Source organism: Carex rostrata, chromosome 14 (assembly GCF_964058835.1).
Source record: "Carex rostrata chromosome 14, lpCarRost1.2, whole genome shotgun sequence".
Taxonomy (NCBI): Eukaryota; Viridiplantae; Streptophyta; class Magnoliopsida; order Poales; family Cyperaceae; genus Carex; species Carex rostrata.
In genome coordinates this window covers 614,032-637,116 of record NC_135931.1, presented here as the reverse complement: position 1 = coordinate 637,116, position 23,085 = coordinate 614,032, and the positions used below count along the sequence as shown (strand labels likewise).

At 32.3% G+C, this 23,085-nt stretch overlaps 2 protein-coding genes across 2 annotated transcripts; one reads left to right on the top strand and one right to left on the bottom strand.

Annotated features, from left to right (window-relative positions):
- Window positions 1–1,464: 1,464 nt before the first annotated feature.
- LOC144565243 (insulin-degrading enzyme-like 1, peroxisomal) lies at window positions 1,465–14,260 on the bottom strand. Its single transcript, XM_078314951.1, has 26 exons — window positions 14,050–14,260; window positions 13,541–13,616; window positions 9,903–9,970; window positions 9,735–9,826; window positions 9,558–9,631; window positions 9,418–9,461; window positions 9,251–9,302; window positions 9,031–9,153; window positions 8,807–8,919; window positions 7,814–7,976; window positions 7,449–7,541; window positions 7,232–7,317; window positions 7,016–7,102; window positions 6,381–6,484; window positions 6,174–6,276; window positions 5,534–5,629; window positions 4,928–5,117; window positions 4,752–4,813; window positions 4,381–4,485; window positions 4,034–4,235; window positions 3,659–3,867; window positions 3,291–3,415; window positions 3,049–3,100; window positions 2,873–2,959; window positions 2,665–2,787; window positions 1,465–2,224 (listed from the first exon to the last, which is right to left on the bottom strand). Exons 1-26 carry the CDS (start codon window positions 14,167–14,169, stop codon window positions 1,961–1,963), a joined length of 2,913 nt encoding a protein of 970 aa, XP_078171077.1. The 5' UTR covers window positions 14,170–14,260; the 3' UTR covers window positions 1,465–1,960.
- Window positions 14,261–19,770: 5,510 nt separating this feature from the next.
- Window positions 19,771–22,684, top strand: LOC144565242 (3-hydroxyacyl-CoA dehydrogenase family protein). The gene is made up of 4 exons (XM_078314950.1): window positions 19,771–20,095; window positions 20,619–20,840; window positions 21,247–21,359; window positions 21,930–22,684. The coding sequence occupies exons 1-4, from the start codon at window positions 19,895–19,897 to the stop codon at window positions 22,303–22,305; spliced, it is 912 nt and encodes a 303-aa protein (XP_078171076.1). The 5' UTR covers window positions 19,771–19,894; the 3' UTR covers window positions 22,306–22,684.
- Window positions 22,685–23,085: the final 401 nt, after the last annotated feature.

Here is a 23,085-nt window from a genome sequence, read left to right as displayed (position 1 = left end):
AAGGGATACATTAATAAACTTGTTTACAACAACCAATCTTAATGAAAATTACTACCGCTCTTAAGTTATAGCATCATTTGCCCTTGAGTTCCTTGTACCACTCCCTGTACCAACCCTTGTTACTAGTATAGAGCGTCTTTTACAGAAACTTAGCCATATCTTTGCATCCTCCTCTGCTCTGTTTGCAACCAGCCTCACTGGAAGCCTCGTACCTCTAAAGATTAGTTCATTCCGTTGTCTCCATATAGACCAAAGTATTGCCATAAACTTCACCACCCATTCATTCTTGTTCCTCATGGTACTGGTACAGTAAAATTGCTTGGACTCCTCCCAAGTATCATGCACAGTATGCATATTCTTCTTGATGCCAGAAAAATGGTCCCATACACCCACCGCATTTGCACATTGGAAGAAGAGATGGTGGGCAGTTTCTAATGCACCCTCATCGCACATCACACAGTTCTCGTTAACCTGTAATCCCCGTCGTCGCAGCACCTCACAGGTTAGAATTTTGTGTATAATTTTTTTTGAAAAGTTGAGATCAGGTTTCCTGTTATTCTCAAGGAATAACAGCAGATTTATTTCCGCTATTTGCATGTATAAATAATTGTCTCTCCTTAGTAGCTACTACTAAGAATTAAAAAAAAATTGTCTCGGTACATAGAGGGTGTTCACAACTGTGAACATACATGTGCTTTTCTCCACTAAATGTAAATATTCTTAACAATGGGACTCTCTAGTGTGATATACTATTAAAAAAGGCTTCTTGTTTTATTTTTTATTTTTTTGTCATCATTATTTATATTTTTAGAAAGTACTTCTCTTGTAGTTTAAAATAATGCTAAATAATAGCGGTGGTGGTGCGTTTGAATGCACTAGAGAATAGCGAGAATAGCTACTGTTGAGAATAGTAAATTAAGAATAGCGAGAACAGCTATTATTTAAGAATAGCGCTAACTCAAAGCTATTCGGAAGTTGTTTGGATTGAACATTTAGAATAGCTACTATAGGGATTGAGGCTTTGAGAGAGTTCATTTGCTATTCCATGTTTTTGTAGGAATAGCGAGAACAGCGCTATTCTCGCTGTTCCTGAGTATGTTTGGATGGATCGAAACAGCGCTATTCTCGCTGTTCTCGCTATTCTCGCTATTCTTTAGCTTTTGTTAGATTTTTTGTAGAAATTACAACATCAAATCTTCGGACAAAAAAATTGATTTTTTTTTTTTTCAGAAAATAGATGAAACATGAAACCCTACCAATGGTGTGGTTTCACCGAAGGTAGTGCAGTTTTAACAGTTGTCGGACAAATATGTAATCATGATTTATTTTTGGTTAAATTTATGGTCAAAATTAGTTTTAGACAAATTTGTAGTTAAGATAGGTTCACTTAAGATATGAAAAATACTAGAATCATCGTACCAGAACAGTACTATTGATGCGGTTCTAAACCTACACATGCTAGAATTGTATCATTAGCGGTTCTATCTATTTTCAAAGAAAAAAAAATTATTTTTCCAAATAATTAAAATTTTAATTTATAAAAATAAATTCTTTTGTCAAATTTATGTCATTCAACAATAATTTGTTTCCCTGTTCCCGCAAACAAATTGCACAAAGAATAGCAGGTTGACAGAATGACAGCCCAACTCGCACAATCCAATCAAATCAAATTGCACTGAGAATCAAAGTTGAAAGCCCAACTCGCTCAATCCAATCAAATAACAAATTCGCACTGCTCGCTTTATCACACCAAATCTCCATTGATATATTTTTCTCTGAACAAGTGGAGATTCTAATAGCAGCAGCTCTGAGATTCAAAAATCAATTGAAGCCAGCATCAAGTAAAACATCACAACACCCAGTTGACCTTTTCTTTTCAAGCCATTAATTTTTTTTTCTGTGTACAAAATATTTGAATAATGCTAAATTCACATAAATCCAATGCCAATCTCTTCTCAATTCAAACACACTTGGTTTTAACAGCTTGACAGGGGCCTCCTCTGAGTGATCCAAACAAGGGTCTAGTCCTTCTGTAACTGAAAATATCTTCAACCCGGTATGTCTGTACCGGGTCGGGTTCTTCACAAACCTTCTTGTACTCGGAGATATGATTACTCCCAAACACCTGCACACTTAGAGTTTTTCTCTTTGGTGCGTCTATTTTGATGTATTGGTCAAAATAGTTTATGAAATCCTCTTTCTTAAGAGCTCTTAATACTTCAACCTATATTTCACAAAAAGAAAGTTAGCACATTTGTGATAACTTGTTTTATGTGATCAGTTGCAGAAACAATGCAATTAAGGCAAATTTGTGTTCAATTTGAGGCTAGCTAATACATGGTTTACTGACGTAAATAGGTCTAAATCTCAGGCATAGAGGCCAATTGAGGTTAGATTGCGACTTGTAACTTGACCAGCAATCGAAAGATCAGTTTAGTTCAAGTTCCGCATTGCTTGAAATTCTTTGTTTAGTCGGTTGACGCAGGATCATTATTTAAGACATACTAAGAACTCTATTATAATACTCTGGATTGGGTTATTTGGATTTATAAGCTATTAGCCATAAATTATAACCGCAATAATATTGAGAACACAGCCTTGAGAGGCTTTTGAGTTTTGACCATTAACTCATGACAAAAACTATGCAAACTTAGGGAAACTTACTTCGGATTCAAACCTATCAAATTTGTGTGTTCCAGAGATTATTTCTCCCCAATAATAACCAGATTCTTCCCATAAGTTCTTGAACTTCTCCAACTTCAAATCAATGAGGGTTTTCACATTTTGCTGTATAAAAGAAAAATATATCTCATTATTAGTATGGTGCATTGCTGAAAAACATATTCCTTAAAAAATGTATTATTTCTGTAACCTTATATTCTTCATCATCCAATTCATAAATTTTCTTTTCAAGAGATGCAAAGAAGTCATCGATCCTACCATCCAGAATATCTGGATCCTAAAAAAGTTGAACAACATTATCTAAATTAGAGTTCTGAAGTAAGATCACGCAAAAAGATAGACATAAAGATATTTCAATATGAGTACCTTAACTGTGGACTGGATAACGACTTCTAATCCTCTAACACCAGCATCATCCCTGGATATTAATTTTTGCAGAGTGAAAACAGAAGTACACTTAAGGGATTGTGTTTTCAGATTTAGTCTCATCAGGGATCAGATTTGTATGGCCATTAGGTTTTACCCAACATAATATTTAATGATGACCCATGTAACCCCATAATTAAAGTTAAATAAGTCTAGGTTAAGTTGATCATTTTCCAAAATACCTTGATGAAAGACTCGTTATGTACCCAAGTTGCTCGACGGACCGAAGCTGATGGAAAGCTGGTTGGCTGGCAATGAGAGAAAACAGTTGGAGTTGCACATTGAGGTGAGCGTCATCTTGGTGAATCTACAAAATCAATAACAGTTTTTTTTTTTTATATTTATAAAAACAATCAGTTGCTTTGGAGTTTGATTCAATTATAAAAACTTAGTGCATAATAATATTTGAGGAATAGTCTTTTAAAGCATCTTATATATGCCTAGAACAATCAGCTGCTTAGAGAAATTTAATCAGGCAGGAAGGGTAAATAGGATAACGAGAAAGTAATGTTGAACTTGGTTGCTAGAGTAAATTTAGGGAACAAATTACCTGGATATATTGCACAATTGCTGAATTCTCATCCTTTGGATTTAATCCTTCGGTGCGATATAAGCACTTCAAACCACTCTCTAGCATGACAGCTCTCATTGTTAAATATTGAGATGGAAGCAAGGGCTTGAAGACTGAATTAGGTGTTTTGAACAATATTTCTTCTATATCTGTGACGATTGATTCTGCTTCTTTTTCTTCAATGTTTCCTGAAAGGAAAATTGGATCATAAAATTGTCTTAATTATCAATTTGTTCCCTGAAAATTATATAATGAATTGAAGTTTGACGTTATCAAATCTACTTTAAACTTCAAGGATCATTGTATACAAACTTCATTTTTGAAAGGAACGTAGAATGATGAAAGGCGCCAAACCTGCGACAAAGCACTCCAATAGTGTCCTTGACAGAAGGTATGGTACGAAATTGGAGAGATGGTCTGCATTAAGATCCGAAAGTGCTTCCAGATTCTCATTTAAAGGCCAAGATCGGTCATCAAGCATCAAATTTAGGTAGTGACCAGCTTGGGAGCATGGGCTCGAGAACTTGAAATTCTCAAAATCCTTCAAGAATGTTTCCTGTAATAACAATCAACACTTATGTCTTATGCAAACATTTGACAAAGACATTCTATTATGGTTTAATGTGTGTTTAGTAGTATTATGTGACTGAGGTTTTGATAAAGGCCAAAAATAATGTACAGATATCACATCAACTACTTACCTTAAAGACTGCAAACCTTTTAGGTTTGACTTCAAAATGTGCAATCTGCTTCATTATGGCATCTACCAAGAATCTCATCTTGTGATTATAGCCTGTTACAACCACCTATAAATATATAAATAGTTATTAATCCAAAACTAATCAAATAAGAATGCCAACTTAGGCGGAAAGGACGTTAATTTGAAGAATGAAAAAAGAATATCAAATCAGAAAGTGAATCTGTTTTTCCTCCTGCAAAGTCAAATTAACTATCCGTCCCCTTAATCGCCACCACATACTTAAACTGAGAATCTTTTTGAAAAATAGAAATTAAGCCAAAGGAATAATAACAAAAAAATCTTCAATAAAAGATAGTGACATAATTTTCAGACCTGGAACCCTGTAGTAGTAGCGCGAATCCCATAATAAAGGCTCGCAATTTGAGCATTATAAGCTAAATTTCAATAAAAGATAAAAGAGAGAGATCAGTTACATACTTATATTCTTGGTTCTCCGTTCTGGAGGCATGAAATTATTATAATGATATTGTTTTATAGTAATTATTTACCATAGTCGTTCAAGTAATCCATTAGTAATGCTACAAAAAGGCTAGTCAGAACGTCTGCTTCAGGCGAGCAATATGCCAATGGACAGTGAAAATCAATCACCACATAAGCTTTTGGCACCAAATATGTCTTATCAGGTTTGTGCCATAAGGTCGAACAAGATGAGTTCCTTATAATTTTCGGAAACTTGACCTGGTAAATATAATTGAAAAGTTAATGAGATTCTTTTGCTTGAAACCTGGTTTAATGTTTCCTTTTTGTATTTTGTTTGAGATTGATAATGACTGCATCAGGAGATGGGCACTCTGCCAAGGCTACACCCAAGTCAAAAGTTACATAGAAGTGCTATGTATCATTGTGGTTTTTATTTGTTTGGATTACTTTTCTGATAATCAATTTGTTAAACATAGCAGAGTTCCTTTTTTTGTTCAGATAATTCTTCTGATAAATCAATTTTGATATATTATATCAACAGTTATATGAACAGACAAAAAGGGTATTCGGGGAGCTGTTTAATGATTGCTTTGCTGCAGCCATAAGCAACACTTTCTAAGAGGTGATTAATTATTATTTATTTTATTTTCTTTGAATAAAGAAATGAGATTTGCCTCTTCTTTTGGAGTATGAAGGGTGAAGTCGGTTGGGATGAAAATGTTAGGCTCAGGGATATGCAGATCTGCATTAGGAGCATTATCCATCCAATTCTAAAAGAAAAATATGAAGTGGATTAGTGAAAAAAGAATACAAGATCCTGCTTTATCTATTAGGAGGGTTCAGATGCCTCCATCTTTTAAATCCTTAATCACAAAAGATTTAGAACTTAAATAACAAATTAAACTATTAGTTGATCAATATCACACTTTCTGTCAAGTAAAGCATTGTAGCATATCAGTTTCATTCTGATGGATTTAAGAATATAAAATATCAACCTCACAAATTGTCCACGTCAACCGATATTTACAAACTATCACACCTAACAGTACTTTCTTATTTGAGTTCTAGATTTTTGTTATCAAAAACTAAAAAAAGTGGAGACATGTTGGAGATGTTGCAACCCTCCTCTTTATCTATTATGCTGACATGTAAGAAATCAGGATCCATTTAAAATTTTGCCTTCAATTTAGATTTAAAAAAATATATATATATATAATTGGCACACTAAACTTATGGACAAACAATATTAAAACATGTTTGGTTTTGGATAAAATGTTAGATTTTCTTGCAATTGATGATATCAAATGAACAAACCTTTATAGTCTCTGGAGTGATCTTCTGGACACTGTACGATGTCCCATACCATGGCTCAGCTAAGTCAGTTGACCCTTCAAATTTTTTTGAATCCCAAAATATTCTAACAAAAAAAAAAAAAAACAGTACAGAGCTATGACTACAAGGACAAACATGAAATAAGTGCACTCCTGATAAAAGAAAAATAATTTAATTACACAAATTTACCTGACTTTGTCTGAAGAAAGCTTATCTAGCATTTTATGAATTAGGCTTGGATCAAATTTTGATGACAAACTCCCACCACCCAACCATTCCTCTGGGGGGTAATACTAGTTTGTGCATATAACAAAAACCATATTAAAACATGCTTGGTTTTGAATGTCTCGCCAATTTATTCTCATAATATTGTATATATAAAATAACTCATTAAATAAACAGACAGAAGATTAGCTAGCTAACGGGATGGCATTGGTGAATTTTTTCCCAATCATGATTGTTGTGAGATTTTGCAAGTACAATTAGTATGAGAATAAAGCTTCTAATAAAAAGTCAATGCTTTCTGTTTAAGACCAAATATATAATAAGTTTCTTGGATAGAAAAAATCAATGAAATCAACACTAGAAGTCTTTAGTCTCAGTGGGTACAAAGAATATTTTTTCCGTGAATTAATCTTAACCTAGACATCTTGCAAAAGAAACATGAGGTTAGGGGAAGCTTTTCGAAGGTTTAAATTTACAAATCAGTATCATGTATGTACTCGACAGTTGTATGCACAATGTTACCACCTAAGGTTTAAATTCAATTTAATTAAAAGTCACGGATTATGGAAATGCAAGCATATGAAAGGTACTTGTCTTACCGGCATTAAGGCATTAACAGAGATAGCATAGTTAAGGGGTTGATATTTATCCTGATAGTTGAACTCAGTCTCATTTATTGCCACCATCTAAAAAGCAAAAATAAAATGTAAGAAATCATTTTGTACATGCTTATTTCTACATTGGTGAATTCTTTCCAACAAAAATTTCAAGCATAATCTAAAAGTAGCATTAAATTAACATTTATGATTTATTACCTCATCAAAAATCCATTTGTGAATCCCTGAGTCCTTCACAAGGGCAATGTACTTGAAGACTATACCCACAATATCCTCCATATGGTCTACACAATTATTTACATCCATAGAATGCAAATTAGGAACTATGCAAATAAACCCCAGTAAATTATGTTTTGCAAATAGCACCCTAATTTAACACATTTTCAACAATATCTTATTTGAGAAAGAAACTAACCATGTCCCTCGTCAGTGAGACTAATGCTAATACAAAAGAATGAATACTCATTGCTGTCACTTGCTTCCCCGGCCGTCAAACCCATGGCCCACCCTAAAACAAAAGAGGAGAGAAATGTGGCAAAGAAAGCAAATATTTTAATGAACCTAAACAATCTTTTTTTTTTTTTTTGCTACATATAATAGAATTATGAAACTGTGTTTTAATTCTAATTTGTCCTGTCCTGTCCCACTATCAAATTGGGGTTTTTTAAGTCCTATATATCTACCAAACAATTCTCAAGTGTTGATCGGCTCATCAAGTAGTTACCTAAGTATAATTAAAATAAAAAAAAGGGGTCAAAGCAACAGAATGAGGAATCTCACCTAATTGCTTCAAAATGTAAAATATAGAGCCTTCCCCCTCATGGCCAATGAGATGGGAGAGATACTGGTGCGGTGCTTCTTTGTAATGCAGGATGCCAGGTGTAATTGGCCAGACAATTCTCAGGTCGTCTCCTTCTGTGATTGGTATTGCTTTGACAAGAATCTGTACAAACAAAGTGAAGAAAAAAGTAATAAATTACACAACCGGTTCCTACTGTATCATGTCTTTCCCGTGCTGATCCAAAAAAAGGATCCATCAAACATCACAGTTTGTATGATTGTAATCCTGGTACTAATCTTTGTCTAAAAATGAAAGACAAATCAATGATATAATGGTAACTTATTTAAATAAAAAGCGGACATATTCTTGAGCTTTGCTCCTGATTTGCACAATCTCAATGACAGAGAAATTTTATTTACAAATTTTTATACAAGAGATAGATAGTACTAGACTGGGACAAATCAAAATGTTCTAGTGACAATACTAGGTACTTCCAAATGTTTCCTTTTCGGTCTTTTTCAGTTTTTTTAAATTTACTGGTAAATTAATGGTAAATGGTAGTTAAATGAGAGTGAGGAGCAGGGCAAATTTGATGCTCTATGCTTTTGTAAGATGTACATTGTATGAGTGCCTTTTGTGCATTATGTTTAATGCAACAACACCTGACAGCTTATGTCATGGTATTTCAAAAAAAAAGAAAGGACAATACTAGGAACTTCTGCAAATTTAGGACCAGAGACAGGAAAATCATCATAAGCTCCTCTAAGAATAGAAGGACAAACAAAATATTAAAAAAACAAACTTGAGACATAGCTAATTGCAGACATAGGCCTCAAAATGCAGTCTAAAGTCTAAACTAATCTGGGCTTTATCTGCAAGTACTTCCTCCTATTAAACAAACTCCAAATAAATAATAATAGTCCCTCTGGGTTGATCTACTTTGCTACCAAAATTGACATATTAATAATAATTTTTAAGAAGAGTACAGGTACCTGGAGATATTCTTCAGTACATGGGTTACCAGAACACTTAAACAATCTCTTTTCAATGTTTCTAACATCAGAAAACAAGCTTTCAACCAAACTCTGCAAACTATCGAGGGTGTCTGCAATGTAAAAGCTTTTAATAGAAACATAACATTTCCGCATATATGCACAAAAATAATCAAATTTTAATATGCATGCCAAAATTTATTTTCTTTTCTCTATTGGTTTACCTTTTCCATACACAGTAAGTTGCATTAAATTAGCAGAATAGTTCTCTGAATAAAATCGTAATAGCTCGTCTCTTATATCCAGCCCTTTCTCTTTCGGCCGAGTGTCCAGTGTTTCCAAATTCCCTAAGTTAATTTTAATAGTTGATAATTCCACTAATTCTATTCCAGAACCAAATTCAACGAAATGACAAAGAAACTGTATTTATGTTGTGATGCTTACCTGTTGTGAATTTATGACAAGGGTGATCTTTTGGAGTAAGATGCTTCTGAAGCTGAAAAAAAAAAATACCTTGGTTCAGAAAGTTCTCATATAGTTATGAGGTTATAATAGGTATCGAACATATGTTTCGAACATATGTTTCGTACACCGTAAAATTATTATTGTACCTGATACATGCGATGACCATCAGACAAAAGGTTCTTTTTATGTTCTGAAATGGGAAAATATAGTCAGGTTTTTGAATTACAATCATGTTTCTCAAAATTAAGACAAAAGGTGGGAATTTTTTTTTTACTATTATTTTTACCAGAGTCTACTGCATTTATCTCCCTACTAACAGCATCAGCAGACATTAATGGGTTAACAAAAAATTGTGCAAATCTGAAAAAACAAAAAAGAATAAATGTCAGGCAAAATGGTACATAATTCATATCAAAGCAATATGTTCCTGTTGAGGTGCAATTAGAAAGCAAGAAAATCTTACCTGTCCAAGGCCTCTTCAATACTGTCAACATTGACATCAAAATAAAAAAGGGTTCTTTCAGAACTTGTACTAGCATTAGTGCACCCCCCATGCTGGAATAAAAAAAAATATTAAAAAAACACTTTATTTGAATTGAATGTACTGAAGGAACACAATCTGATAATGTACCTCTGTGATAAACTTGGAATAACTGTCTTCCTCTGGGTATTTCTCACTAGCATAAAACAGCATATGCTCTGTTTAAATGTAAATTTATGTTAGTGCTATAACCAAAAAAGAAAAATCTCTAAACCTTTGCAAAAAAATGACTCTTTTAGTTACCACATAACTCGAGGTTAAGCCTAAGGCCATTGGGTCGTTGAGGGTGAGATGGTTACATTTTAGTTCTTCAGGAATTGAACTTTAACATGGCACATCTCAGTTAGGCATTTCTACAAGCACTTTGTGCGCATTCAATCTCCCTAGTGCTTCGAATCATCTGCATTAACTCCAAATTTGAGTTTATGTATAATAAATCCGGACCGTCCGATCCGTGTTGGCACTAATTAATATTAAAGGGGCTGTGCATTCTATCTCGAGCTGAATTGGCCGGATCCTGATCAGACAGCCGTGATGTATTAACTCAAATTCTGAGTTAATGCAGAGGAAACAAATTCGTCTAACACAAGCCAGGCGATATCATATAGTTTCTAATCATTTTTCTTTTTTTCTTTTAAATATGCGTCTTTTGTTTTTGAGAAAAGTCCGCAATTCTTTTATTTTTAGATAAATAATAAATACTTTTTAATAAATTAGAAAGATGATGCATTTTTTACATATAAGAACAACACTAGTTCTGCACTTCTTTAGAAATTTGTCACAGAACCACAGCATAGTTGACCACAATTTTTTCACCTCCTAATTTTTTCTGCAATTTAACACTTCACTCTTCACATTTCAACCTTTTTATTTTAATTTGAAAATTAAATCGAAAAAATAATCAAAATAAATTAATTTGTTAATTCACAAATTAATTCGGATTTTAAATTAATTTGTAGGTCAAATAATTCTAGGTGGAAATGAAAATTCCAAATTCAAACATGCACAAATTTTAATAATGAAAAAAAAATTGAATTTCTCCCATTTCAAAGAGGCTGGCAGAAGTATCTACATTCGTTACCACTTATAACTGGTGAGGAATGAAATCATCTACTCTTCAAAAATCCTACTCTTCCTGCTATTCTCTCCATCTTCTGTCTCTCTCTCTCTCTCTCTCTCTCTCCTCCTCTTTTGAAGAGAGAGATAGACAAAAAATGGAGAGTAGGGAGTGCTGCTATTCTTCTTGAAATAACAGCAGATTCGTATCCAACTCGTGAATGGTCATTTTCGGACCCAAAAAAAAATGGCCCGAGTTTTGTTAAAATTTGCATTATTCGGACACAAATTTCAAAGGATGGGGATTGGGAGTTGATTTGGGACACAAGTTTTGTAGATAGTATTATAATAGTATATGAGTGAGGTTATGCTACTTTGCAACACGCGGATCATTCCGTGCATTAGATTCATATATCCATCTTTAAAGTCCAAATAGTTGATCCGAACCGCTCAATATTATTATCATATGAAAATATACCTGGAGACCAAATTTTGATTTTTTTTTTTTTTTTTACTATTTTTTTAGGTAGGTAGAAAATCACTACTTTTGGATGGTCCAAAATTTTTAGATCAAGTGATTATCTAATTGTCTCAAAAAATAGTAAAAATATTTCAAAAAAATATAAAATTTGGTCTCCAAGTATATTTTCATATGATAATAATGTTGAGCAATTCAGATCAACTATTTGGACTTTGAAGACGGATATATGAATCCAATGCACGGAACGATCCGCACATTGCAAAGTACCATAACTGTCGGAATTTTTAGCTGTTATGGAAAGAAATGGACAGTAAGGAATTCTGACAGTTTGGGTATTTCTACAAATATAAAAAAATTATAGATATTTTTGTAATTTTTTATTTAATTATAAATGTGAATAAAAAAAATCGGTTAAAATTACTTTGAAAATTCTATTTAGATTATTCAAAAAGGTCTACTTTGAAATTTATGTCAGAATAATACAAATTTAGATTATTCTCGGAAGAATTCAGATCCAGCGCGGTACAAGTTTTGTCCGATTTTTTTATTAATCGAAAATAAATAAAAAATATATCGTCAAAAAAGATCGTTTTGTTAGAAATTTAAAATCTAGTTAAACGGAATTGGTTGATCCTGTCCAAGGAACGGGACATTTTATCCCGTCCAGTTAATTCAAATTTTAATCTCCAAACTCCAACCTAGTGAACTAAGCAGGAGGGAAAAAAAAAAATACATATATGGAACAGTAAGAATTGTTCCATCCGACCCAAAAAAAAATAAAACAACGAGACGGTACCACTCAACCCGTCCATATATTATTTGATCCATCTAGGCGTGTTCGTTTGTCACGGGATTACACGGGATGAGATTTGACGGGGATGGGAATCCACAGGCACGGGTACGCATAGGATTGATTATGGAAATGTGCTAAAATGAGTGTTCGGTTGTAGCGTGGAATTAGTTGCGGGAAATCTCGATTTATTATTAAAATACATGTATCTATTTCAATTTCTTATCTATTGAGAAAAAAAAATTGGTGACTTTTCTGTTTACTTTGTTGTAATTGAAACAATATGTAGGTAATTTTATTTTTTAATTAGTAATAAATAATTATTAATATAATTAAATAAATGATTAAACAATAACATAATAATATTTATTAATTATTATTTCTTAAATTAAAATTTTGTAAAAAAAAATTGTTCTTTTAATAATTAAGATAAAATATATTAATCATGTTAATTAAGAAACAACAAAAAAAAATATTGATCTTCGTAGTAACTGCTCCAATTGGGTAAAAAACAATGAACTCAGACTCAATTTGAGCTCCGTAGATCAAATTTGCTTAAAGCAAGGTCCAACTAAGAAAGCAAAAGTGCCTGCCTTTGGGAGATTAAAGCTTTCGATGGATACAATGAATTTTGCTATGCCAATCAACACAATAACCAATAATCCACCTAATTAAGGCAATCAAGAATGTTAGGGAGGAAAGGAAACTGATAGATATTTTCCGCGGATCAGGAATAGAACAATTGTCACGTTCAAAAGATTTTTTTTTTTTTTTTTCTCTGTTCCGATTTTGAATTAGTTGTTTAGTAATCCGGATGGGACAAAATTATGTCACGTCTCCTGACGAGACACTGCTACCCGTTCTACCTATACGTCGAATTTTCTACAAAACGATCATGTTTGACGATATTTTTTATCATTAAAAAAATCGGCAAGTTTTGTAGCTCTATTTAAATCGTTTTTATTATTCGGACACAAATTTCAAAGCAGACCTTTCTAAATATTATAAGAAGACTTCAAAGTTCAAAGTAATATTAATTTGACGGAGAATATTCTACACGGTCCGATACCGTAGGCGTAGAGAATACTCACTCTTTGTCTTTGATAGAGGCATAGAGGCTATAGCCTACACACATCCCATTCTATGGAATTGTAAGTCATATTATTATATTGTTTTCATTTTTCTTTGAATACACCGAACAGGGGAAGAGTAGAAAGGGCTTTTATTGCGTCCTTTCAAAACTTCCAATCCCATTCAACTTCAAATATTATTGCACTAAAACTCTATTGGTAAAGTCTTTACGCGCGAATTTAATATACTTACCAGAAACATCGATTAGGAAATTTCCACGAAAGTCTTTACCAACTACAACTATATATGAATTATGACTTATTGACTTACCTAGAAAGTGGGCCAGACCGTTGATCCCATCCGGGTCACTGAAAGCTCCAACGGATACCCCCATTACTGCTGCGGCCTGGTCACATCATTAAACACACCGTTTTAATTATGTGCCAAATACACAAATAACAAAAATAAAATAAAATAAAATAAAATAAAAACAGAACTATATATTATTGGATTTAATTATGTGTTACAACAGCTCCTCAATCCTCTCAAGTTTGCTTCAAACAGAGAGGAAAAGAGAACATGGCATGCATGCTGGCACGGATGAAATTAATTAAAATGCACTCAACAATGGCGCTTTTTTATTGAATACCTTAAACTTAAAGAGTATGAAATGGGATTACTTTTTTCATACAATAATACAATACTGATGGAGAAAAAAACTTCAAAGTTCAGCTTCAGCAGGAATTAGCCGCGGGAACATCACATAATTACAAATCCAATTAGAGTGAGAATTTAAAGAGAGAGGTCAGAGAGAATAATTATATATATACATCACATACCTTGTCTATTTCGGCATCACTAATAAGCATCACCTGGAGCGCATTGGGAAGGATGATTCTGCGGTACTCTCGGGTGTCGCTCCGGCCTCTTATGAATTGCACATCTGAGACTGTCGTCATCTCTTAATTTGTGTACTAAATAAAACTCAGACTCGCTCACACTATTCTCTCTCTGATCACTCTACAAATTTATAAGTTTTTCGCCATGGTTTATATAGATCTATATATATATGTATATATGTATCCGGCATGAAAACAAACGTGCGACCTAGCTAGTTGACTATTGCAATCCTAGTTGCATTATTTTTCTCCAACTAACGTGCGACCAAATTTTAGGAAATTAAGATGAAGGTTCTCTCTGTTTTGTTCCTGAAAGGAAGAGCCTGTTTTCCTTAATTGCGCGCAGAAATCAAAGAAACCCGGCCGGCAAGCTATTTGTTCTAGCTAGGTAAGTTGGAATGAAGATACTTTTATATATATATATATCTCTATTCTATTATTAAGCACGTTGGGTGTCCGATCCGCCAACGGCTACGATTGAGAGATGAAACTTCGGATTTGATCTCAGCTCTCCAATTACATATTTTGTCTTCTTTTGATTAAATGCATCTGTTTTATGTATAGAAGTCTAAATTTAGTTAAAAACATACCCACCACATATGCTGCCACACGATACGTTACAATTAAAATTGAATAAATTCTGAAATTTAGAGATATATTTATCCGTTTCCTTATTTTTTTTGTTTCCATATTTCTCATCTTCAATTGAGAAGACTCCACCTTCTATTTTCTTATTTATTGTTTCCTTACTTCTTCGTTTCTATACGGATCACAATGAAAATCATTTTTTTTATTTCCTTATTTCTCTTTCTTTGTTTCTATACATATTGGTGTGGGCAATTTAGAATATATTTTTGATATATAATATATCAATATGTGTGTGTGTGTGTTCTAAATTGGAAACAAAGAAGAGTATAAATTGGAATGTGTGTGTGAATATATATTTTTCTTATAATATGTGTGTGTGTATATATCTTATACATTCACACGATAACACTTTTTATTTATGTTTTTTTATATCATATTATATGTTGATATAGAATTGTTGTATGGTATTTGGTATTAGATTCGAATCGAGCTATTATTTGATATCATTGGTACTTAAAAATAAAAAATCACCACATCATCAAATTGTTATCAGAGATCACGATTAAAGTTAATTAAAAATACAGAATCACATAAATTTTCTATTAACATGTGTTTTAATTTTTAGATAATTATTATTTTCATTGATATATTTGTTTCTTATAATATGTCCCCGTTGCAACGCACGGGTATGATACTAGTATATATATATATATATATATATATATATAGGCTGTGGCTAATTTGCTGCCGGCAGCATTTCTGCCGGCGGTGCTGCCACTGTTTTTTTCTATTTTTTTATGTTCAAACGACAAATCTAAACCGTTAGATGTTTAATCTATATTATAATCTACTTGGAGACCAAATTTTACATTTTTTGGAATTTTTTTACTATATATTAAGCTGGTTTGAAAACCGCTGATTTCAATGCTGCAGAAATTTACTGAAATCAGCGGTTTTCAAACCAGCTTAATATATAGTAAAAAAATTCAAAAAAATGTAAAATTTGGTCTCCAAGTAGATTATAATATAGATTAAACATCTAACGGTTTGGATTTGTTGTTTGGACATCACACGGCTAAATATAGCCCCGGCAGCACCTCTACCGAAATGCTGCCAGCAGCAATTTAGACAGACCCTATATATATATATAGAGAGAGAGAGAGAGAGAGAGTGGCTAAGCTCAAATCGTTTGTTCTTGGGCTCAGGAACAAACGATTGGGTTCTCCAATTTCCGAAGTTCAAACGGCCGATCCAAACCGTTAGATGTTTAATCTATATTAAAATGTGCTTGGAGACAAAATTTCATATTTTTTGGAATTTTTTTACTATTTATTAAGAGGGTTTGAAAGTCGCTGTTTTTTTATGGTGCAGAATTTTAATAAAAACAGCAACTTTCAAACCCTCTTAATAAATAGTAAAAAAATTCCAAAAAATATGAAATTTTGTCTCCAAGTACATTTTAATATAAATTAAACATCTAACGGTTTGGATCGGCCGTTTGAACTTCGGAAATTGGAGAACCCAATCGTTTGTTCCTGAGCCCAGGAACAAACGATTTGAGCTTAGCCATTCTCTATATATATATATATATATATATATATGAGGAGGGATCAAGTTACAACACTTGAAAGTTACAACAAAGTTACAACATCATTTTTTTTCATTTTCAAAGTCCAAATCGTCGATCCAAACCGTTAGATATTCAATCTATATTAAAATGTGCTTACAAACCAAATTTTACATTTTTTGAAATTTTTTTGCTATTTATTAAGATGGGTACAAAATTGCTGTTTTTAATGGTGCAGAATTTTAATAAAAACAGCGATTTTGTACCCATCTTAATAAATAGCAAAAAAATTTCAAAAAATGTAAAATTTGGTCTGCAAGCACATTTTAATATAGATTGAATATCTAACGGTTTGGATCGACGATTTGGACTTTGAAAATGAAAAAAAATGATGTTGTAACTTTGTTGTAACTTTCAAGTGTTGTAACTTGATCCCTCCTCTATATATATATATATTATTTAGAATTTGTTCTAGGTATTGAATTGATGGAGCAAGAGCAATATATTTGTTTAAGACATCGATTAATATTTAAGAAAATAATGTTGAGTTTAATATCAGCCAAGCTTATTTCTAAATTCTAATACCGAATATTGATTGGGGCAGATTTAATAAGCGGAGAGCATTTCTGGTGTGGTGACTATTTCCGACACGCCGTGTGGGACACAGAGTTTCTGTTTAAAAAAAAAAAAAATCTACTTAATGACATTCAGTTTGATGTCTAATACTATTCATTTGGAATATTTCATCCGCTTTATGGTTGGTATTGAATTTCAATTAATGCTGATGGAATGATTCTGATCTCCATCATAAAGAATAGCCCTCTTCTAAGAATTTTGAAACGATCCTGTATTTTTCATTGAGGATGACATGTCACCGGATTTTAAAAATTGTGGTCCCACTGTCACTAATATTACTCTTAACTCAGGTCCAGCCCTTCATACATTACAGGCTTGGCTCGTCCCAAATAAGCCAAGCTCAGCCCTTTAAACCATCCATACCTACCTATATATATTCCAATATATTTTTTGAGTAAATTTCATTTCGAGAAAGGATCCACTTAGAATATTTGTAAGTTCCAACATCTTACAACAATTCGGTTTTGTAATTTTTAAAATCTAAATAGTCGATCTAAACAGTTCAATATGATATCTATATCAAAATGTGTTTGGAGATAAAATTTTACATTTTATTGAATTTTTTACTATTTATTAAATATTTTACAAAATTGATGTTTTTCGGTGGGTCAGAATTGTCTGAAAACACTAATTTTGTAAAATACTTAATAAATAGTAAACAAATTCAAAAAAATATGAAATTTTATCTCCAAGCATATATTAATATAGAGATTGTGTTAAACAATTTGGATCGACAATTTGGACTTTTAAAATCACAAAACCGAATTGTTATAAGATGTTGTAACTTACAAATGTTATAAGTGGATCGCTCCTTATTTCATAAATGATCAGTATTACTTGTTCATTATTATTATTTTCATATTACTTTTATCCTTACAAATATTATTCATTTATTAAACAATTTAGTCCTTAAGTTTTTAAAAATATAATTTTCCTCATTAAATTTGTTTAATTTGTACCACATTGATCTCATGTTTTATATTTATTGAAAAAAATGATATTTATCTACCGTAGAGTTATTTTTAGCATTTAAAGTGGTCTGGATGTATTTGCCAAATAATACAAATATGAAATTTATTATTATTATTATTATTTCACAACATCAAGTGTCAAGTAAATTGATATAGCATAAATGTCCATTCCTTCATAAATTAATTAATAAATATATACGTATATCTTATTATTTTAATTATTTCTAATAAAGTAATATGATGTTTAATTTGTCGTAATTATTACTTATTGAGTTCACTTTTAAATTTTTCCTTTTAATGTAAGAAATTAATAACTTTATATTGTAATATGATAGTATGTTCAGAAATCTTTTTAATTTGATTTCATTGATAAAATTCAAAATGTAAGTTGAAAAACCATATTTGCCAGAAAGCAACAATCTTCTAACCGTTATGACAAACATTCCCGAAATTTTTATTAATATCCAAAAAAAAAGAAAAAAAAATTCAAATTCTACCTGTTTTTCAGCTGGATTTCGGAAAATACCCAAACCGGTGAGAATCTCACCGGTTCTATAATTTTTTTCCGGTGAGATTCTCACTGCTTTTTTTTTTTTACAAAACATAAATTTTTTTAATTTATTTATTTCCGTATTAAAATATTATAAATGTTTAATATATTTATTTAAAAATAGATGAAATACAATATAATTTGATTTATTAGAAAGACTGCGACAAATAACTCGAATCAACATTTTTCAGGCCAGATTTTTTGTGGCTGTAAGAAAAATTAATACATTTCTTTTTGTGTTATTGGAAAAAAAATAAAAATGCTTTCATTATGAGTTATTGATTCCGGTTCAAAAGTCATTTTTTTTTTCCAATAACACATAAAGAAATATATTCATTTTTCTTACAGTCGCAAAAAATCTGTCCTGAAAAATATTGATCCGAGTTATTTGTCGCAGTCTTTCTAATAAATCAAATTATATTGTATTCCATCTATTTTCAAAGAAATATATTAAATATTTGTAATATTTCAATACAAAAAATAAATTAATTAAAAAATTTCTGTTTTGTAAGGAAATTTTTTTATAGAACTAGTGAGATTCTCACCTGAAAGAAATTATAGATTCTCACCGGTTTGGAATTTTTTTGAAATTCCACCGAAAAACGGGTAGAATTTGAAATTTTTTAATTTTTTTGGATATTAGTAAAAATTTGGGCAAACATTCACTATTATGAATTCGTTATTTAAATTTCAAATTTAATAATTTAGGCTCGTCTTGCTTTGATATTATTTGGAGTGAGTATATGGTACTATGCATATCATGATTTGGTTCGTAATACAGGTCAATATTTTTATTTTCAAAATTTTATCAGTCGATCCGAACCGTTTATTATGATTTTCATATGAATATGTGCTTACATATCAAATTTTATATGTTTTATAAATTTTTTACTATTTTTTAAGATAGATAGAAAAATCACTGTTTTTGAATGAAGTGATTTTCTAACTATTTTAAAAAATTTAGATTAAGTAATTTTTTATCTATCTTAAAAATAATAAATAAAATTTAAAAGATATAAAATTTTGTCTGTAAATATATTCACATAAAAATTATGTTGAAATATTAGTTAAAATTTTGAAAATAAAAATATTGATTGACTAACCCGTAATATGAGTAGTACCACAGACTCACTCCATCATTTGTGTATAAACCAAAATCCATTATTCTAGAAAAAAAAAATAATAAAACGGAAAATTATCCAAGAGCTATCGAGGGCTCATTTTCCAATAGGATATGATGACTTCATTGAGTCCGTGATCCCACAGGTACCTGAGTGCAATTAAAAAAAATGGACGGTCCAGATTAATTCTATTCAGGTCAAACTCGTACGTTCAATCATCGAGGCGTTGCATATCTAATTCTACACGTTAGGGTACCGCAGTGAATCTGAATAGTTTCACGGTGGCGCGCTGAAACACGCGATCACTCTCCTTCTGAACAGGTTGATCCATTGAGAGAGAGAGATAGCAGCCATGGCGAGCGATTTGGAGAAAGCAATTAGCACGATAGGGGTGATTGGAGGGGGGCAGATGGGTTCGGGGATTGCTCAGCTGGCCGCCACTGCCGGATTCTCTGTCCTTCTCCACGATTCTGACGCCGCCGCTCTTGGCCGCGCTGAGGGAATTATCTCCGCCTCTCTCCGCCGCCTAGCTTCCAAAGGCCACATCTCTCAGGTCTCTTTTCCTCCCTTCATATATTTCGTAGTTCATATAATGTAGTGGTGTCGTATTGCGTCAGATAATCAGATCATTGTGATGTTGTATTTTTGCTTCATCGAGAATTTGAGATTTCAAAATTAAAGTAGCCGTGCACCAAAATTTTCAACCAAGTAGCCTAGAATATCATTTTTTATGGGAAAGAAAGGCGGCTATTATTTATTTTTCTTAATTTATTAAGAAACATATAAAAAATTCCTTAATTAAGCAAAGGAAGAACTAAGGAGTACATAGACAATGGGAATTTAATTTCTCTGGTACATTTATTGCCACATTCCTTACCTTTCCTCATTGACTAACCCATTTTACTGTTGAGAAACAATTAAGATCAATGTAAATAATTCATATTTAATCATCCTTATATGCATTTGACCTGTCAAAGTTTATCACTGAAACATCATTTTATTTATCAATAAAATCATACAACAGAATCTACTATCAAATTGTGTAGATCAGATATATTTTCTATTTGAATTATCAGGCTGTACCTGATGAGGCTATGAAAAGGCTGAAATTTGCATCAAGCATACAAGAGCTTCGTAGTGCAGATCTTATAATCGAGGCGATTGTTGAATCAGAAGCAATCAAGAAGAAAATATTTGTAGAACTGGATAAGATCTTAAAGCCTTCTGCTATTCTGGCGTCTAATACTAGTTCCATTTCTATAACGCGACTTGCTTCTGCCACTAGCCGATCCTCCCAGGTTTCTCAATTTCTTTCTTATTTCATGATTTTATTTTGTTTCACTTAAAATTTTGTACAAGCAATCATTCAAATGCACACAGGAAAAAAATATAAACATTGTCCGATAAAGATTAGGTCGTAGTTATTAAAGAGAAACAAAAAGAAGATTTTTAATAAATCGTAAGTTCAGTAATAGGGATATTCATAGTTCATTTAGTTCAAAATGTATGCATATACAGTTATACACCCTTCAGAAAAGCCTTTCGTCTTCTCTATCATTTCTTCTTAGAAATTGATAATTGTACTGAATGGATTTCTTTTACAATTATTACCGCTACCAATCTTGTTGTGTTGTTAAAATCATATGATTCTGAATTCAGAAAGTAAATTTGCAATGTTCTTGTGTTTTTTCCCAACCTTTTCAGGTGATTGGAATGCACTTCATGAATCCTCCTCCTATAATGAAACTAATTGAGATTGTGAGAGGGGCTGATACGTCAGATGAGGTCTTTGCTACAATTAAATCCTTATCTGAAAGGTGATTTACAAGATTATAAGAACATCTGCCAAGCTTAGTCAAAAGCTTGTCTTTCTCATTTCTTTTGCTAGTTTGTCCCAGTAATATCATTTGGGGCCCACTTGCCATTAGTAATCATAATGATTTATTTATTTTCTCATTAATTTAATCATTGGGCATCGCAAGACATGTCAAATGCTAATGCTTGGTTATAATTGGAGGTTCCTTGGAATTTGATCGGGGCAACATAATAAATACCCTACAATACCTGTCCATAATTAAAAGTACTATGAATAAATGTATAAAATATAAAAGGTATCCAATATGTTCCTTTGTTCAATATGCTTTAAATGATGCCAAAATTGCATTTCCTTTGAAGGGTACTCGGGGTATTTTGGCAGAAATCAGGTGAGGGATAATGATTATATATTTCTTTTTCTTCAGGGTTCTAAATAGGAATATGATATTTTTCAGGGCCTGGAATAAATTGTTCCTAGTCAATATTGGTTAATTTAAAGAGAACTCACATCCTAATAACACACTTCATATCATGTTCAATTTGTTAATGTGAATATTATTCTGCATTTGTAGGATGGGAAAGATTGTTATATGCTCACAAGATTACCCTGGTTTCATTGTCAATCGAATCCTGATGCCAATGATCAATGAAGCCTTCTATACACTTTACACAGGCGTGGCCACAAAAGAAGACATAGACACTGGCATGAAATTGGGTACTAACCACCCAATGGGCCCCTTGGAGCTAGCTGATTTTATTGGGTTGGATGTGTGTCTTTCTATACTAAGAGTGCTCCATGATGGGCTCGGAGATGTCAAGTACAGCCCGTGCCCGTTATTGGTACAGTATGTGGATGCTGGTCGGCTGGGGAGGAAGCGAGGGATTGGTGTTTACTCATACCAAAAGGGTTCTAGTGCAGCTAAAGTAAAAGCACGATCTTCACTTTAGAATTGTTCAATAGTTCAGAGTTCATAATAAATACCTTTAATAAGTTGATTTAATAAAGGGAGGGGTTGATGTTAAGGGGGACAATAAATTAAGCTGAGGCAAATAAAACGTGTATAAATCTTAAAGCACAAGCTGAAGGTCTTTCGGGGAAGTGGAAATGCTGATTAAGTATGAGCAATTAATGCATTTCTCATCTTGCTCTGTGAAGTATGAATGTTGGTTTAGTACGAGCAATTGTTCATTGCTTTTCTTGCTTTGTGGAGTACGAACACTGATTCGCTACCAGGAGCGTCTAAGGGTTATTTTATATGTATACATGCAATGCGTTGTTTTACAGTATTTGATTGTTCAATGCAAATAATGTTTGGTATCTTCTTTTGTTTTATTGTGGCATGCCGTATGGCTTGTTCAGTTGCGTTTACAGGATTCAGTCCAATTCGTGGCGGATATAAAATATATTTTATGTAAAAACTGAGAATGTTTGGAGCAGACTCAGAAATTGTCAGAGCAATGGAATTCCGTTCATTTGTAACTCCAAATTCCAAATATCCATTGCTCCTAAGAAATCGAGACAAAAACTTTGAATAAAATAATATCAACTACATGAAAAATCAACTCAGTACTACTGAACTTTATAAAAAGGACTAAATCTTACTACAAAAAGAAAAAAAAAACAATGCAAAAATTTCCAACTAGTTTCAAGAAAGGCTGACTCGATTGGGCTTAGATGGACCGGGCCCGATGTTCTACAACCCGACCCGACCCATGTCTGATGTCTCG

What these genes read in the sequence shown, in the direction of transcription:
- LOC144565243 (XM_078314951.1), bottom strand. Translation starts at nt 14,169, where the DNA reads ATGACGACAGTCTCAGATGTGCAATTCATAAGAGGCCGGAGCGACACC. An exon ending in ATGGTCATCGCATGTATCAG is followed by an intron (nt 9,303 to 9,417) that starts GTACAATAATAA and finishes TTTTTTTTTCAG; the next exon opens with CTTCAGAAGCATCTTACTCC. An exon ending in ATAACGAGTCTTTCATCAAG is followed by an intron (nt 3,101 to 3,290) that starts GTATTTTGGAAA and finishes ATTAATATCCAG; the next exon opens with GGATGATGCTGGTGTTAGAG.
- LOC144565242 (XM_078314950.1), top strand. Translation starts at nt 19,895, where the DNA reads ATGGCGAGCGATTTGGAGAAAGCAATTAGCACGATAGGGGTGATTGGA. An exon ending in CCAAAGGCCACATCTCTCAG is followed by an intron (nt 20,096 to 20,618) that starts GTCTCTTTTCCT and finishes TTGAATTATCAG; the next exon opens with GCTGTACCTGATGAGGCTAT. An exon ending in ATTAAATCCTTATCTGAAAG is followed by an intron (nt 21,360 to 21,929) that starts GTGATTTACAAG and finishes CTGCATTTGTAG; the next exon opens with GATGGGAAAGATTGTTATAT.